Source organism: Antrostomus carolinensis, unplaced genomic scaffold (genome assembly GCF_000700745.2).
Source record: "Antrostomus carolinensis isolate BGI_N321 unplaced genomic scaffold, ASM70074v2 scaffold2847, whole genome shotgun sequence".
Lineage (NCBI taxonomy): Eukaryota > Metazoa > Chordata > Aves > Caprimulgiformes > Caprimulgidae > Antrostomus > Antrostomus carolinensis.
Window position 1 is genome coordinate 26,607 of NW_010325149.1, and position 19,321 is coordinate 45,927.

At 39.8% G+C, this 19,321-nt stretch overlaps 1 protein-coding gene across 1 annotated transcript in view; it reads right to left on the reverse strand.

Annotated features, from left to right (window-relative positions):
- Window positions 1–19,321, reverse strand: part of LOC104527393 (dynamin-3) — a gene marked incomplete at both ends in the record, with an annotated part of 141,373 nt that overhangs the window by 19,548 nt on the left and 102,504 nt on the right. The window contains 1 exon segment of the mRNA XM_010171109.2: window positions 3,833–3,997. Within this exon segment, the coding sequence (XP_010169411.2) occupies window positions 3,833–3,997 (165 nt within the window).

Genomic DNA, 19,321 nt, shown 5'->3' on the forward strand with positions numbered 1-19,321 from the left:
GAAGTCTCCAAGTAATCTAATTTACTATACTGATTTCCTGCTATGCCTGCCTTGGTTATAGAAACCTGGGCTACATTAGGAGAGATAAAAAGCTAGAGGTACTCTGATTAAATAAGACTGTGGTAAATAGACCAACTGCTGACCTACTAAATCCTTGCATTTGAGACTTTGGTTGCCGTTCTGATCTATTTCTCATCTGGCTTTTTGCTCTATAAAGCTTTTTTGAGCTGGAGATTCTAACAATAATACATTCCCAAGATTCTGATTACATAAACCTGAGCTCTGTTTGCATATGGGTTTGTGCTCGTTTAGCAATGTTGATTTAAATCCTGAGAGTTAGACCAAGGTAAAACTTTTGTTCACATGAGGTCAGTGAGAGCAGTCGAACTGCATGGGACCCTTTATGGTCACCTCGCCATGAAAAGAAGGCCAGGACAGATCTTATAGAGAAACAAAACCATATTGCCTGGGCTTGACTGTCATTTCCCATTCACGTATGACAGGAGATGCACAAATTCTTAGCAAAGCCTGCAAAAATTTTCCATGAGTCTCATGCTGTTTTCCAGTAGATGGTACTGATCAAGAGCCAGAGTACACTACTTTCCTCATGATTGCCAAAAGCTCCACATTAAAAACAGATATCATAGTTAAACAGCATCACATTCAACTCCATGAAATGAGCATTTTAATGGCATCACTTCAAAAAAAGAAGAAGTAGTCCTAAAATTAGATTAAGGCCAGAGCTGATTGTAAAAGCATTGTTAAACCACAAGTATCTGTTTGAAAAAAATCAGCCTGTGACAATTATCATGAGAGATCCCTGCCTGCCACTAGCAGGAGACTCAAGCAACTCCCTGAACTCTTCTGGAAGGGGAGGACTGCTGTGTTAGGGATGGTTCTTGGATCAACCTCCTTCCTTCTGCAAACAGATGTACTGCACTAGACAGAGGAAGATCTTCCACAATAGCCACTTTCTCCAGCTTGGAAAAGGAAGGGAAAGTGACACTTACTCATGCCTTTGCTACTTTCTAGAAAACAGAAAGACTCACAGGAATGGTTTACAACATTTTCCTTCACAGACATCAGACCCATGGCCAAATCTGAACCATAGGAAGCATCTGAAACGCCAGTGCCACAAAGCCTGCCCCGTCACTCCAAAGTGGGGTAAGATAGGCTTGCAACTTCATCAGCAGGCAGACTACAACGTACATCACCGCCTCAAATGCAAACACAATCCATTCCTTAACCTTAAGTTTGGTAGTGACAAGTACTTTGGAGTTTTTCTACTCAGCTGAGATTAATATTAGCAGTATACACTGTCTACCGTAAGACCACCCCTCTTGCATAATCTGTGATACGTAGACACCATGAAACACAACTTCCGAAATGTGTGTTGTGTTTGTGCGTGTTTGAATTGCTAATGGTAACTCAATGCAGTTCTGTGTGGTAAATGCATTTTCTTTTAAGGTAATCAACATCCACCCTAAGGGAAGAATAAGGGATGCATTTGGAATCCAACAATCTAGGCTTAGGCCTCAAAATATGCTTAGGGACAGCATCTAATTATTTTCTGTACACTGAGTTTGAATCTGATACTTCTCTTGAACTGTAAGTGCTCATTTACAGGCCCACAAAGTGGAATGGAAGTTCTAGGAGGACTTGAGAGCTTACAATTGTCATGGAAACAAACTCCTTGGGATCAGTTTGTTTCCAGAGTTTTGGAGGTAATATGATGGGGCAGCAGAAAGTATGGAATATGCTCATTAAGAGGGATGGAAGGTGTTTTCATTTAACTCCTGGTGGATGGGTTGGACTTCTGAAGACTCCAGCGAACACACACACTACTTAAAAGGACCCACTTTCCACCATAGCTCCACTGCTTTCCAGGTCTTTCCACAACCTTTTGGTGTGGCTCAGCAGTCTTAATTCAAGCATTTCTTTCTCTTTTTAATAGTATTGATTTTTAAAAATTGATATTTTAGCTATTGTTTTTAATATGGTATTTTACTGCCTATGCTGCATAGAAACAAGCACATTAATGTTTCTAGTCTCGCTTTTCACAGTCCTTGAAAACATTTTGATTCTTTGCCACAAATTTAAATTCTCGGTGTGTAGGTCTTAGCTCACTAGCAAGCCCAAACACAGCTATGGACTATGGTTCAATGGAAAGGTAGACAATGTTGTATGTATGTTGCTTCTCTGTGCCATGGTCAGCCAGCATGGCAGACTTTACCAATCTAACAGCTGATGAGATTGAAAGTACAAAATATTAAAGTATTCTGCTTCTGAGTAAAGCACTCACTTCAGAGACCCTTAAACTGTTCCACATGAGGAGATAAGTGGCAGAAAATTTATTGCAACTTTTCAAAAGGAACTGCTCACCAAACTGCAGTTTATGAAATGAGAACTAAACCCTAGCTCTTTCAAAAAGGCACTGAAGTTGCACTAAGTTGAAGGAGCAATTTGCTAGCTGTGATATGGAAAGAGCAGAGGGGACATGGTCACCTTATAAATTCAAAAACATGGCTGATTTCAGGAAAAAAAAAGGCAGTTCCACTGTTTCCATGCTCTTTTGTAAAAACTCACCCATGACTGGAGCATTATTTGGAGCCTGACTCCCCTAAACCTGAAGACGTTAATGGAATATCTCTTGCTTCATGCAAAATTTCTGCTCATATTATTCGCACCAGGAAATCCCGTTGAAATTTCCTGTCCAACCACCTAACTTTTAAGTGCAACACAAATTCCACAGGACTAATGAAATCCATCAGACTAAGGCTAGAGGTGGCTCTGAGTCAAAAGTAAATCATGGAATCACAGAATGGTTTGGGTTGGAAGGGACCTTAAAGATCATCCATTTCCAACCCCCCTGCTGTGGACAGGGCTGCCAACCACTAGATCAGGCTGCCCAGGGCCTCATCCAACCTGGCATTGAATGCCTCCAGGGATGGGGCATCCACAGCTTCTCTGGGCAACCTGTTCCAGTGCCTCACCACCCTCTGGGTGAAATGCTACTTTCTAAACAGATTTGCCTCATAACATATTGTACTTCAAAAACTGATTGGTTTGATGACCTCAGAGAAAAGGTGCTACCCATAACTAACAGGAGTTGTGCTCTCCATTGTTAATTTATATGGCAGCAGTGGCACTAATATTAAGCTTAGTTTTCAACAAGGTCCATTCCAAACTCTGTCAGGAAGCAGGGGCTGAGATACCAGCACCGTGGACAAAAATGATATCTCAAAGTCATTTCTTTAACCAAATAATCTTCAGATCTAAGAAAGACACGCACAATAAATCAAATAACCACATCTGCTTATCATAACAACAGGGTCCAAGGCTTCTATATTTATTCCTTGAAAATGGTAAACTGAAAATGTAAAGAAATCCAAATAAAATAAGAACTGCTTTAAGAAGCCATGACAAAGGGCTACAGATTGAAAATCAAGGAACCACAACTCTGCTCTGCTGCTCTCACAGACCATCTAGATGGAGCTCCCAACTCCCTTTTCCTGTTATATCAAAATCAAGTCAGAAAAATAATTTTAAAATTTCCCTTATTTACCTTTAAATAATAAATTATATTCTGATTAAGATGTAAATTAATTCAATCTAGCATTTTGGAGTAAGCACTCAAGGCAGAATGCCAGCCTTTCAGAAGGCTGCAGAACTTCATGGAATATTTTGTCTACGAGTGTGGCATTCACGGGAGCATGTTCTGCTCTTGAGTACATGCTGGTGTTGCTGCTATATTCAAGAGGTGTGTTTATATCAGCATAAGAGATTTGACAGAGAGATGTTAAAAAAATTTAGAGCCCTGCCCATTACTTACATTATTGATCATAAGATGCATGATTGTTTTTGGTATCAAATCTCGGATACATTTGTTGATAATAGACATGTAGGAGTCCACAAGATTTCGAATTGTCTCCACCTGTCTCTCCAGCTGAGGGTCCATTGAAAAATTGTCTGCTTGGCCATTTTCATCGTTTTCAGTCTACACAGAAGAAAAAAAAGAAAAGTCAAGTCTTTCAGACTGCAGTAAACTGGAAATATATTGGGGGAAAACCTGGACTTACACTGTAGTAATCCAGCAATGTAACTCATACAAAGAATGTCTGTAGGATAAATATGAAGTACTGGCCTGTTTAACATGAGTGTTTAACATCATGAAATCTGGACTTTTAGAAGTTAATGCAATATGAGATGCAAGACCCTTTTCACAAAGTATGTTATATATTTCCACATAAATTTGTAATTTTATATTAAAGAAAGTTTTCAAAGACGCATGAAACTCAAAGAAATTATCTCAGATCACTTCTTGCAATACTTATTATCAAATCTTTTACCATACACATTCAGCCAGCCAGACCCATGCAAGAAAGCAGCATCGTAAATCTGGATTTTGAATTTTACCCTCCCATGGGGAGAAAACATCCTTGTTATTTAAGGCTGACTCAGTCGTGATAAATTCTGCAGTTCAGCCTCAGACTTGTTAGATGTGAATAGCACCTATACAAACAAAGGATTTATGAAGGATAACAACAAAAGCATCATTGGTTCTAGTACTCAAGGCTCAGCATAACATAGGCTGGATTATATATTAGAGATCTCCTTTTCATTGGACAGAATATAACTTCTTTGTATGTAAACAGCTGACCTAATTAAAGAAAATACCAGGAACTTTAACTGGAAGCTTAAAGGTAGGTACTTTGCTTTGGTCTGGCCTGTAGAAATATAAGAAAATCTAAAAAAAAGAATAATAGCTTTTTGGCAAAAATCAAACTGCTTTCTGAGGCCCAAAGATGCCAGAAGAATGGCATTTCAACATGGAAATTACAAAGAACACTGTCCTTTCCCCAACCTCTGACATATAATACTCTCCGAAAACAACCACCAAAGCCATACGAGCATGAACTATAAAATCTAAACCTGTTCTGTTGGGTTCTGTTGGTAACTAGAAACCCAATATAAAGAAACATAAATTATTTGCACAAAGTTAATAACCCAATAACGAGAACTAGTTATATACCAGCCAGATCCCCATCAGCACGACTCCATTTACAATACAGCACTTAGCTAAAATTTACACACCACTAGCGCTTTACAGATTCCCTGAGCAGTTGAAATTGGTAGCTAACCCATTAGTGAAAGATCATTAGAGCTAGATATGCAAACATGTCAGCAAAGCGGCTTCTCCTTGCACAAAATCCATTCTTGTTGAGCCACAAAAAGATTCCCAGTTTCATCTCCTAACACAGGGTCTGCTTCTGCTCATGCAGCACTGGCAAGTAGACCACTTCATATTTACTCCTTCCTTATAAACCATGCCTTGGTCAGTCCAGTTTAAACAAAACTCTGATGGTCGTGGTTTGTTAAGTCAGTTTTGTTAAGAAATAAGATCCAATGTACCACTTTGAAACATAACTAAATGTTTCTAAAATAAGTTTCAAAAGTTCAGATTGTTTTTAATTAAAGACGAATTACTGTAAAACCAGTTAATCTATGGACTTTAAAAATAATTAGCAGGGCTTCCTAAAAATCTTGTGACTGTGGAGGACACTGAAAGAGCTCTTGATGAAAATTGTGTTTTCAATTCTGTAACACCAGTAGACATACTACCCTATAAACTTTAATCATTTTGTTAATAAACTGCATATGCCAAAAAGTCACAGCATACACATTGAGTATTTTCCTTAGACTCCATGTTTGAAAAAGAAACTAGCTGTAATTTTCCCTGTAAAACAGCAAATAAATGGAAAATTATACATCTATCATATATCCACATATTTTAGCCAAGTAACTGTAGACCAAAAATGCCCCTTTCCCAGTTCTCCTGCATTTGACTTCTATTCTCTTTCCTTCCTTCTTTGCTGTCTGTATAAAGTACAGTTTGTCCATGTATTTTTTCTTCTTCTTCCCCTTTTTTTTTTTCCTCGCTGTTTAAATTATAGATTGCAGTAAGATTCTTAGCTGGCCAAGCAGCAAAGTGACAGATGTTTATCATTATCCTCATCAAGAGAATGTAAAGTAAAAATAGTAATTTGTCTCTGATCTTCAAGGCAAAGGGTAATAGTCTGCAAACATTTAACCTTTTATATACAGGCTCATAGGTGATATTTACAGAAAGTGCATAATACTTTGAGAGTCTGTCTCTTGCTTGAAACTGTAATAAAGCTGACTTCATACTGTTGATTTATTTTCTCTGAAATCAAAAAAGATCAACCTTTCATGAGTTTACAGTAATTTATTATGAAAGCTTCTAGCCATAGTATTCTTAATGACTTGATGTCTCAACTGAAGGCTTTTCATGCCAGAAACCATCCTGTTTGCATTGCATCATGCACACAGAAATCTGCTTCTAACAAATTTCTGTGCTCTACCAGTACACCTACAAGCATTCCCAGGCTTTCTTTTGTAAGCTGTCTCTGCCTTGTGCCAACAGCAGCATCTGAGAGTAGGGTTGCCTGGCAAAATTGGGCATCACAACAAGACAGAAGTGATGTAGATGCCCTATTCCATCTCCATGTCATCCTTTCAAAACAGCAGGTTTTCTCACTGAGCATCACGGTGACTCTAGCTGCAGTGCAAAGTACCCCTTGGCCCAAGTCCCTGCCACTCTGCATTCTAGAAAGGCTTTTGCAAGTCCATTGCAATGAATAAACCCAAACCAGAATATGTGAGAGAGCCCTGGCATCTCTCTGACCACTCTTGAATGGAATGTCCATGCTGAACAGAAAAGGAGAAGGAAGAAGCTGAAAACAGGTTTCTGTGCCTTCTTTGCCAGCAGCCAAGGCAGCCACAGTCCCCCTTTGGTGCTCCTCATCCTTGAGCCAGAACGTGCTAGTTCCAATAGCAAGTGTTAAGTAACAGCATATGAATCTGGGCTAAGATTTCATTCAGTTGACTCTTGCTTAATATTACTATTAATTGTTGACAGGAATGGAATATTATTACTTCAAATGAACACAACTGCAATTGCTTTAGGAACTTTTGTCAGTCTCCAAGAAAGAATCTATGGAAGAACCCAGAGTGATAAACACCAGGTACAGAAAATTAGACTCATCTTGGAAAACTCAAATTCAGAATATTTGATGAAAATACACCAAATCTACAGAGAAGCAATAGGTGAATGAAGACATGGACAAAGAGAAGGTAACATGGAAGCCGGGGTGGTTCTTTCATTTATGTACACATACACATTGCCACAGAGATAAGGTCCTTTTCTTCTACCTTCTCTGCCCTTTAGAAGAATGAAAATAATATCCATTCCTTGTGCTCTGCAAGCAGGTCTTACCTGTCTTTTATAAACTGCTTTGTGATCTGTGCATGGAAAGGTAAAAGTAAAGTAAAACACAAAGTATGCATCATTGCTACTCCTGTACAGTCCCTGTATTTACATGCCTTCTGTACTAATAATGTATTAAGGATTAACTAAAGTGTCATACAAGAGAAAACTAGAAGCTGCATGTGAAATCCAAACCACTAAAGCTAGTGAGAATTTTATTGCTGGCTGCAGTGAGAATAGGATTTCACCCTATACATGCATTTCTACCAGAAAAGTTATCAGTCTTCTGAAGACTGTAAACTGTGCTGCAAGAGGAATGATTTAGTGTGGTATAAAGGAATGTAGGCATCAGGAATTATGTGCAATTAAAAAAAAATAGGAATAGTGCCTCAGAATATCAGGATAATTTTCCTGATAGTGGGAATTATAAGCGTGTTGAAGAATGTCCCAAGAAAAATTCAGGAGAAGTGATTCCTTTTGAAACTCACTGCAAAACTGGTAACATACTGAAAAGAGTCCTGAGCTGGCCACACAGAGAGCGCAATACTTCTAATTTCCATGATTTCATTACATTCAGGGCAGCTGCCAGCATATTTAAGAATGTCTTGTATAACATTCCTGATGTCAGTTCCAAGAAGGAGCATTTGTCCAGCATTTTCATTGCAGCAGTGTATCAACCAATTTTCTGTAATCAAAAAGGCATTCTATTAAAAATGAGTGAGAGGAAGCAGAGTGGAAGGTGACTGACTGAAGGGTAAAAGTCAAAGCAGCAGCAAAGCAATGGTCTGTGTGCTAAGAAATAAGTCCATGGCTGCAGTGAGAGACCAATCATTTAAAAACTGCTTTCATATCTTTCATTTACAGATGCAAGCTCATAACAACAACCACCTGAAAATGAATTGTTCCCTCCAGACTGTATTTACATTTTAATTCACAGCTACTGAATATATAATCTATACTATCTATAATATTATATTATAATGTATATTATCTATTCCTGTCCAAGTGAGGTTTTTCTTTAATGCACCAACACTCAGCACACTGCAGTTGTCCTAAACCCCTGTGCCTTTTCCTAAATCTTTATAACTGATTCTTGATACTCTCTCTTCATTGCAGTTTGACGCTGTATATATAATTTAGCTAATATTCTCTCAGCTGTACATAGCGTGCCTTTTGCCAGAGGACTGCAGAAACCACATGATGGCTTCACACAGCGAGGTTTTCTTACTGGAAGGAACCACAAGTAAATGACAATACATTACTTTTGTGTATTTACAACAAAGCAAGCAGTAGAAAAAGAACATTTCCCGGGTAGCTTGGAAGCTGTCCTTTTCCCTCACAGAGGGTGACTTTGCCACTCTCTTCCATGCTTTCAGCATCTCCTGACTTTGTACTGCTGTTGCCTTTACCAAGCCACCCACAGGCTGCCCCTCACAGCTCCTATGCTTTCATTAGCAGCCTTGAACTGAGCTGGGCAGAGGTTATCATCGGCTTTCCCTTGCACACACCATCTCTCTCACTTCACACCCAGGCAGAAGAAAGATATAGCCTAACTCAATTTGATCCAAAAATATTTTAGTCTCTGGATTAGTTTAAACTATCGCTTACTTAGATTCTTCTTTGTGGTTACAGACATCGTATAGTACAGACCATTAGCTCAAAACCTTCTGCTGAATCCACATACTGCTCCCCAGATATTTACATAGCTTTAACAATCCCAAACATTCAAAACCTACGTTAGGCTCTCTCCCTGTCTTCTTCAATTAAGAAGCTGATTGGGAACTATGAGGCAGAAAGGAATGATGTATGACCAGAACTCTGACACATTTGGAGTTACTTTTGTCTTATAGTTCTTAACAGGTTGACAACTAATCATGTCAAATCAATTCAATATCCTTCTACAGCAGGGATTCAGATCTTATTTGTAAGGTATTAACATTAGATGCCACATGTTTCAGACTTCAGTAAAGCTTTTTGACACAGTCTCAAGTGACATTTTCATTACTGGAAGTGTGCTGTCCCTGCACATGGTTGGATGCTCATTTCCATAGAAAAGCTGTCAATGGCTCACTGGCAAACTGGAAAACTCTATCAAGGGGACCTTCATATGGGCTGTGGTTTTTCATGTGATTATTAATGCCTTAATGCTCAGGATGATGGATTATAGCCTGTGTTTATTACATTTACAGACGAGAAGAAACTGGAAGGGAATGTGAATACCTTGGATGACAGGACCAGAAGTCACAATGATCTGGAGAAACAGTTTAAAAATCTAGATTAAATTCATTATAAGTAGAAATATTTAACTTAGGCAGGAATAAATCAGTTATAAACATACAGCATGAGAATGGCCACTTAAGGAGCAGTTCAGCAGAAAAGGAACTGTGTCTACAGCGCAATATAAACAGAATATGAATCAGCAATGTCTTGCTGTTCTGAAATCAGTAAAAGAACAGTGCATCCAATTCTGGTAATCACCTTAACAGAAATTTGTGGCACATTTTGATGAGCGTGTTCAGTGGAAACCATCGAGGAGGGGCTTCAAGGCTCTGTAAAATATTACCTGAATGGAAAAACTAAGATCAATTGGGACTGATGAGTTCAAAAGAAACGGGGAGAAATTAGTATTTTGTGGATAGAAAAGGATGTCAAACAAATATTTGGAAGGTGTTATATGGCAAGAACAGGGAAGCACCAAAATAGATGGACTAAGAGAGTTGCAGGATCTCCTCCAAAGATTAGAGCAACATCCCTCAGAAATGGCCTAGGTACGGAGATCCTGCCTTGAGGGAAGGGAAAGAACTAGACAATCTCTTGCAGCCCTTCCATCCAGGGGGTGATACTGGGTGCAAAGCAGCATGAAATTATGAGCCCACAACACTGCACCAAGACAGGGTGTTTCTGAAAATACAAAAAAAAAAGGTACATGTTTCTGAAAATACAAACACAATTACAGTGTCTTCTATTTTTCTTTTTGTTCTAGGTTAAAATCAAGTTAAAAAAAAAACCAAAAACATTGCCATGAGTAGCCATCTCCCCTCAAAGAATCTGTACTCCAATTTCACCACTTGCCACCATGTACATCTCTCACACAAAGGACTTTTACATAACCCTCCCTGCACTGCAGGTTTTGATTCGGGGCCAACAGCTGCTTCATGCCTTTCAGAACAGACTGCTGGACAAGCAAAAGCAGAAAGAGGCTGGCATAAGGAAAACAGCACCTTTGTTTATAAAACAAATACTACTTTGGAATTTGCAAACTTTTCAGTCAAAGAATTTCCTTGTCATAACAACACACAAAGTGCCCCATATTTATAAGAGCACATTAGAAAAAAAAAGCTAGGATGTGGGATACTATTGGCGTGATGCATGCCATTATTTCAGTGTACAAGGAGGTCAAGGGAGATGGGGAAGTCTCAAATAGTGGCAAGTTACCCAAGAATTCAAGTCTTGATGAGAAAGTCTTAAAGTGTGATGATTAGCCCAGATGATGTTCAGGTTGAAATTTATTGTGCATTTGTTACCAAATGCATGAAACATTCCCAGAGACACCAGCCTGATCCAGGAGTGAACGTTAATTGTGAAGGGAACATGATCATTTGCTGTGAAAGGAGGTAATCAATGGGTGGAGGCATCAACTGGACATTTGAGGATTACAGGATTAAAGCTACTGGTGGTGGTATGCAGTTCCCCTAAGAACAAAAACAAATACAAGTCTTGGAGTTTCTACCAAAGATGATGAAAATAGAAAGTGGGAGAAATAGTCATCCGTGATGCTGACTGGAGAAGTGTTAAGAGTCATCACGAAGACTGAAATAACACCTTGCCTTTCATCTTTGTTATCTACCTCCTTACCAAAATAATTCTTACAAGAAATGTTGGCAGAACTGATCACTATTGACGACTTTTACTTAGCAGTAACCATGCAAGAGAGGGTCACTAACAAAATTTTTCTTATTCCAGCAACAGTGCACAAGACCGAGCTCAAGGATTCCTTTAGGGACAAGGAATTGTCTTATGAGATTAAAATGAAGCAAGTAAATGCTCAGTGCATGGATAGTGGCTTGGTGAAGGCAAATCTTGGAAAAAACATTGCCCAAGATGCCATGTTTAAAGCATAGCTTATGACTTCACGTGCCTGTGTGTATAATATAGAAGAGCTGCATGTTTTTCACAAAACATGATCATTTTAGAGCCAAGCTCTCAGATTAAAAATCACAATTCTGTTTTTCCTAGATCTTGTACTGAACTCCCATTCCACAGTCCTCCTTCATTTCTTCCAGCTGAGATGGTAACTTTTCAGTACTTACCAGCCTGGTTTAAAGAACTGTGAATCCAGGAGGAGAAGGGCAGCGTGCATGTCTGTGTGCATGCTGCGAGGGATGGACTTGGAGGAGGCCTTGTAGTGGGGGAGCTCTGTACAGCGTCCAATGCAGGGGCTCTATAAATTACAGCCTTGTCTTTTATTTTCAGTTGATCTAATGCAATGTGTCACCTATAACTGCACTCTTTTCCATAATTAATGATGTCTAGGAAAATATTCTGAAATTCTCCTCTGATAAGCACCTAGACAAACTTGATGTTTCCTCTCCGAGACACAAAGTAGGACGTTAAACTGTTTTCACCCCCACATCCCTTGAGCCATGAGAAGTACCAGATCCATCTCTGCTGGGCCAGACTAAGCCCTGGTTCACCACAAACTCAGTGCAATACCGACAAATGATCTCCCTAGTAAATGATGCAAATAAGAAATGTCAGCAAGTTCCAAAATTCCTCACTTAATCTTATTGCCAGTTGTATAGTCTGGATAATCAGTAAATAAATCCCTCTAACTTTGCTCAAATCTTGAGGGGCTGAATACACAGAGAGCACTTTCTAATTCATTCTCATTAACCTTCCCAGCTCTAAACAAAGTAATTTCCTACTTTTCTTAGTGTCTGATTTTTCCACTGGCCTCTGCAACACCTGATTTAGCACCAATGATTTCTCACTTGTGATTTCTGTTTCGAACTGGCATTGTTCTTTCTCCTCACACATATGCTTGCTGGAATAGCACGAATCAGCAAGATTTAAAACCTCCCATTCTCAAGTTTGAAGCCCCTAAAGGGAAATTGCAGTTGGGATGCCAAGGAACACAGTCGTACGTTATTTGACTTTTCCTCAGCCAGGCTGACAGCAGAAGGGGAGGGAGGGAGGGAGGAAGGAAAGGGGAAGGGAGAGGAAGATGGCATTTTAATAGCACCCACACTGATTTCAAACAGTTGGATCACTGTGCTCCAGAGCAGCACCATTTCCTCTCCCCTTTGCCTCACATTCAGTCAATACCTCTAAGCCAGGCGCTACGGGAAGGATTCTCAATCTTTTTCTCCCAGCATGGACCACATCTTAGTAGAGAAATCTGTCTTGTGGACACCTCCCCTTGCAGGCTAGCTGGCTAGCCCCTCCTTTACCCCTATTTTTGACAGACCATTACCAACTCAAGCCTTGCACCCCACCCACATCCCAGATGTGACTAAATGGGCCAACATTCCTGCCACGACAAGATGGATTATCCTCCCATCTCTCACCCCAATTCTCATAGTCTCTGTAGCACCCACAGTAATTGCTTATCTGAAAAAAAATTAATAACAGAAATGTAGTTAATCTAATTTAGCAAGTGACATACAAGAACCACCCGCATCTTATGTAGATAAATCTACCTTTCCCAGATGTTAGTCATATGCCAAACATATCTTGGCCACAGTTCTCGTCAAAACATTTCATTTGATAATTCGGGTCCTAGGATTCAAAGCTCTCATACACATTAATGGGTTTTCCATAAGCTCTCCATCAGGCAAAGTGACAGTAGTCTACGAATTCTGGCAGGAACTCTTATGCTGGTAAAGCGTCACCGATCACCACCATCCATACTCTCCATTTAAGAACTCCTTTAACTTTGTAAGTAAAAATTTGAGATGCAACATTCCTGTGGCAGAAAAACCTCAAAACAGATCAGGAGAGGAATCTGAAAACATCAAGAGCTTTACTGAAGTGTAACAAATATTGCTAAACAACAACAAAAAAAATCACCCATCCAGGAGCATTTTGGATTCATGCCAAAAGAACAGAAATTGAAAATTATTGGGTAAAATTATTTTCAGGGGAAGAAATGAGTTGTGAGCAACTATGCTGCACATAATCCTGGACCAAATGAAATCAGATATTGCTTTATGTCATGGCTTCCATTTTGTATAAATATGCCAAAACCTTTTTGAGTATTCTACAAAACCAGTAAAAAATGAAGGATTTTCTTTTCCTCCCTAAAATAAAAGTGAATTGTATTTAAGAGACAGTGAGATTCTGGTAAGTTAATACATGTGTCTGTAAGCAACAAACATAAACACTTCATGTTATAAGACCACACACTTGTTGGCACAAACCAAAATGAAACTATAAAGTTTAAACCTTAAGTTACCCTGACCTCCGCTCTATGGGGAAGGTGAAGGACATCAGGGATTAGCACTCTACCCTGAGCAGACACAATATGGAGTTTACCTCTACCATTGAGATCACCTGGCTTTGTTATTGCCACAAACAACCCTAACCTCACATTTCAGTTGGATATTTTTGCAAATTAACTTTTAAAATTACCTATGGCATTTTCAGTTTAAAGTTTTGAGGTTTTTGGCTTTTGTGTTTTGTTTTGTTTTTTTTCCTTCTGTTACTGGTCAGCAGCAAAAGGTAAAGTCAAGATTCATTGAACATCTCTCATTTTTCAGCTCTGCCACAGCAATGTACAATCAAGGAGCCCCATCCTTTGGGCAGCAGGATGAAAGTGCCAACTTCTTTCAGACAGGCTTAGCTTTACACACACACGCACAAGGATTAGAACATGTTTTTGTCAAGAGGAGAAAAAACTGCCACACTGTTAGGACCAGTCCCTCTCTTTTTAGAGAGGGTTTATGCCTGCTGAGCAAAGCTGGGTAGTAAGAGTAGTGGTTTAATGCATTGTCCCAGTGACTCAATGTCTCACAGTGCAGTTACAGATACAAAATTTTCACTCTTCTTCCTCCATGCTTCTATTTCAAAATATTTTCTGTAATAAAATTACTGAGAGACAGCTAAACCTAAGGGTGGGCATGGAACTTGAACCCATGGCCTTCTGGCTTAGAGGTGGGACTATTCCTAACTGAGCCAAAGTGACACATACATAATATGCTTTCAAGGTTTTTAGAGAGCCCTGTCATGATTTAAAAACACTAAGTCTTTGTGGTACAAACCACAGCACAGGAAAGAACTGGGGCTCCCTTTTTACTTCTAATTTTAGCCGATGAATTGTTTATAATCTCCTACAAAATATATAAAGCCTTATTCTGCCTTAAGCTAAAAGCAAACAGCCTTTCAAAACTGATTCTTAATTATAGTGTTCCCCTGCTAGATGGGATGGAGGCAGGTTCCAAAATTGTGTCATAGTATATGAAGTGATAAAATGAGGATGGGTGAGCTATTTTTAAACACACTCAAAGACTTTGAGGTCAAAATCCTTGAATTTATAGCCTTATGGCCATATTAAGACTCATGGATTATTAAGACCAGTGTGACGAAATTCAAATATCATTTCATTTGAGACACCCTCTGGCTTCAGAGCATGTGTTCCCTACCAGTCTGCCTGCCAAACTGGGGCCCCCCCGAGGGAGCCACCTTTAAGCACAGACTATATCCCTACTGTAGACAGGCATTTGGGAGACAAAGAGGGTGAGATGCTTCCATCTCAGCAGTGTATTCCACCCTCCTCTCTTTTCCCAAGACATTTTGCAAGTGAGGGCCCTGCCTTTCCAGATGGGCAGGAAGCGAGTGGATTAGACAGTGAGTATGAGGAGCCTCAGGCAAAAAACACATACTTGCTCCTTACTCTACTCACCTCAGGTCCTGGTGACATCCCCTCACCTCAGTGGTGTTTCCCATTTGAAGAGGGCAGCTGGGCACCTGCTGCTGGGACAGGGTGGAAAGCTGCTGCCCAGTGACATTCAGCCTGGTTTAAATGAAAGCAATCCTGCCCTCCAGGCATGTTTTTTTTCCACACCAAAGGGAGAGAGGCTTTACAGCATCTCCTGAAACACATCTTAGAATTTTTAGAAAGATCCAGATCTGTAACAAAATCATTGTTCTGCTCATGGAAATAAACCACATAGAGGTAACACCTGGGAAGGAACTAGCACCATCTTTGCCCCTACAAGCCCAGCAATGATCAACATATACAATTTTTTTGCAAAAGGAAAAAAACTACCAAGTGAGGATAAACCAACTGGGCAGAGTTTCCCTGCCTTCCAAGTCGAAATGGAAATAGCTCTCAGACTTTTTTCCCCTATCGCTCCTGACAGTCTACAAAAGCTTTAGGAGTATCTTCCTCTGGAGGCCAAATCAGTGGCAGCAAAGGCTTTAGGGCTCTGAGGACACTGCAAAATGATTTGCACCATTTACATTGTTCATTTTGTAACTGAGGTAAGGTCTTACGGGAAGCCATTGCACAGAGATGAAAAGACCAGACCAGTGGTTAGAAACAACAGAGGAAGATAAAAGGCTCTAAAGCTATTTTCAGGTGAGCGGGTTTATTTGTCCAATTTCTGCAATTGCATTTACCTAAACATTCCCTAAACTTGTCATTTTTTCCATTTGGATTTCCATGCAGTGATGTGTAACATAAAATGCTAATGAACTGTACATGACCAAAGTAAAAGTAAAAACATTAGTCAAAACAAAACTCAAACCTTTTCTTCATTGCTTATGGATTTATAAAGCAATAAAACCACATAACATGCACAAAACAAAATCCTTGTAAAAGAAAGGTTTAATACAAAAAAGGCCTAGTGAGCAGTTAAAAAAAAAATCCAGTGTTCTTAGTTCTGTTAGTAATTAATGTACACTCATGTTTCGATCAAAAGGAGTCACTGGAATGGGTTCTGTATGCTACCTATAAGAAGACTACGATGTACTTAGCATGCATTACAGGGTCTCCCATTTGCAGCAGTGCTGCATGGATCCATGTTCCTTACTCAGGCATTTTGCAAGTATCTTCTATTTTTACAAATCCACGGTCTTAGACCATCCTATAAACATTAAAGACTGGTTCTTTCAAAACGTCCCTGTTTTGATCTGAAAATCTTGACCATTACTGTAGCAACGTGGTGAGTTCAGAGACACTTTCTCTCCTTGAGGTCAAGAGATGTCATTCCTGTATGGCTACAGACACCCATTACTTACTTGAGAATTGTTCCTTTCAGGAGTTGGGCCTTATCCATCTCCAACTGTAGTCACTAGGAATCTTCCTTCCAACATCCACCAGCATTTACTCAGACCGCTACAACCACTTCCTTACATTTCAGGAGTGGCAAAACCAGTTCTAAAGCTTTCCTACGGGTACCCTTCATGAGTTTGATTTTCAAGGACACGGAAATACTGAACTCCGCTCTGCAGCACAAATCATCCTTCAGCTACATCCTCTACTCCTGCATCCCACTCTGCTCCCAGCATAGCCTCTGGCAAAATTCCCCCTGAGTTTAGTAGTTCTGTCCTATTCCCCCAATCTCTAACCGAGGTTAATTTCTTTTCTCCAAGTATAAACAGAAATCAGCAGGTAAAAAAGTTTTGTCTAATGTGGCACTAAGGTTGTGGAATTTACTCCCATGTGAGAATGGCACAATAAAGTCATTTGTTCAAAAGTAAATTGAAAACATTCCAGTCCTCTCAGGCTTACAACTATTAGCTTTAGTTTCTGCACAGCACTGTAGAATGTCTGGCATCAAAGGCACTTTGTACATTGCACTGAACTTGTATTGGACACTGCTAGAGGACCATTAATCACAGCGAACAAAGATCCCATGCAAACACACACACACACAAAAAAAAAAAGACTGATTTTTCACATGTTCAGCATGGACTAGAAAAGGTTAACACCACAGTTTTCTGGATACTACACATTTTAAGACAGGAAGTGTCGCCAAGGCATTTGAGAGAGTGCAGATTTTTCAGTTGATAATTACATATTCCACATTAAACAATTCTCATTTGTGCCTAATCCTCTCTTGAATTAGACAGAAACATAACTTGGCATAAACTAGCACAATTTAAACTCAGATGCCTATAAATGCATGTACTTCTTTACACCCACACACAGATACCACACGTGTGTGCGGGGGCAATGGTCATTTCCAAGAAAACCTACGGTGATGTGAAGCACAGTTCACATGAACCATGAATGAACATGGTTGGAGAAAGCGAAGGCTTATGCAAAACACACACTAACAGATCAACCAGCCTGAGGGAATGCAACTGCATGTTTGGAAGCACTGGAAAAGGAATGGGAATGGAACCAGTATAAAAATGAAAATCCTTGAAATGGAAAACCAGTCAGTGGTCAGGCAAGCAGCAAGGAGGCATGGTGGAAAGACCATGGTCTGGAATCACAGGCTGTTTTTCAGGGTGCAATTTACTGATAACATCAAAGGAGAAAATGTTGTGTCACAGGAGCGTGAATTACTGCTTTCAGCTCCTGATGGCTGTCATGGGAAGTTTCTTGTCATCCAGACCAGAGCAGGGGAAAACCTGAGTCATCAGCCCTGAAGCTTGGTATTTGACAAGATGATTTCCATTAGGTTCCTCAGCCAGTATTTTGGCTACCAAGCTTTCACAGACAAAAAGTTCTTGCACTCTTGTACCGTCTCAGGTGAAACAAAACCTACTGTATCATTATTATTATTTCCTAATCAGGACAGGAGATATGAAGGGGAGTAGTGAGGGAATAAATCACTACCTCCAGTAAAGAAAAGCACATTGTGCAGAATCTGCACCCGTACCCAGTGATCAGCTCTCAGGAATGCAGCAGCTCCTGCTGCTGCCCACAGCAGCCCAGAATCACAGTATGAAGGTAGCAGAGTGGTATTCGGGTCTATGGAACAGCGAACGCAGCACCCACACTCAACAAAATGGGAAGAAAAGCAGTGCAAGTACAGGCTTTTTAGTTGAACCATGACTGTATGCAAGGCTTTTGAACATACTTCTAATGAAAGACTTTAAATAAAATAAATTTAAAAAAAAGAAAGATGTCAGAGCATGCCAGACTCAGTAAGTTAACTGATTTTCTGACTAAGGGAAACTTTCGATAGATCTTTGGTTCAGCAAAGGGATACCCGTGGGAGACTGGCAATTAAGTTTATAAAGATTAGTATTAATGAAGTAATTTCTAACACATAAATAAATGATTAAATGGGAAAAAGAACTAGCAGCATTGAAGGATTTCACCATCAAAATGTCCAGTGGATCGGTCTTACTGAAATACAATAGCGTGAACATGACAGTTAAATTTGTTTCTGCCCATAACACAAAATTGTGAGGTACTGCAAACACAATGGGGGATTGAACAGTGTTCTGGAAGACATGGATAACTTCAAGGATTGGAAAAATAGACACGGGATAATAGTTATATGCTGACGGGTTAATGACAGCTGCTGCCCTCGAGTGGGAGCTCATCACGTAGGAACAACAAAGGAAAAGAAATCCCAAACACCTCTAATCATCAGATACTGGTAAAATGCTGCCATGAAAAGACCAAATGTGTTTGCAGTCTCTGTTATGAGTGATGCAGGTCCAACAGAGGGAACACCGTTTTGTACAGTACTGGTGCAATCTTGTCTGGATCACTGATGGAGGAGGCTATGTGCCTTCTGGTGAAAGATAACACTTTACATTTCTCTTGTTTCCAGGTTTGCTGCACTATTTCCTTAAGAGTCAAATGAAACTGCATGGCCAGAACAAGATTTTATCACAACAGCATTGAAACTGCTTTTCAGTCTCCACAGAGTAGAGCACTGCAGTCTTTGAGAGCCCTAGACAGTTAAATTGAAATAGCTCTGCATCTCATATGAACTATATGGCTCTCTCCCTTCCTCCCCCACAAGGCCCTCATACATGTTTCAAAGCACATTCCCCTGCCTCCAAGCTGGAAAAGGCTCTGCATCAGCAATCCCATTAAGCTGGGGAGTATATCTGGGAGGAAAG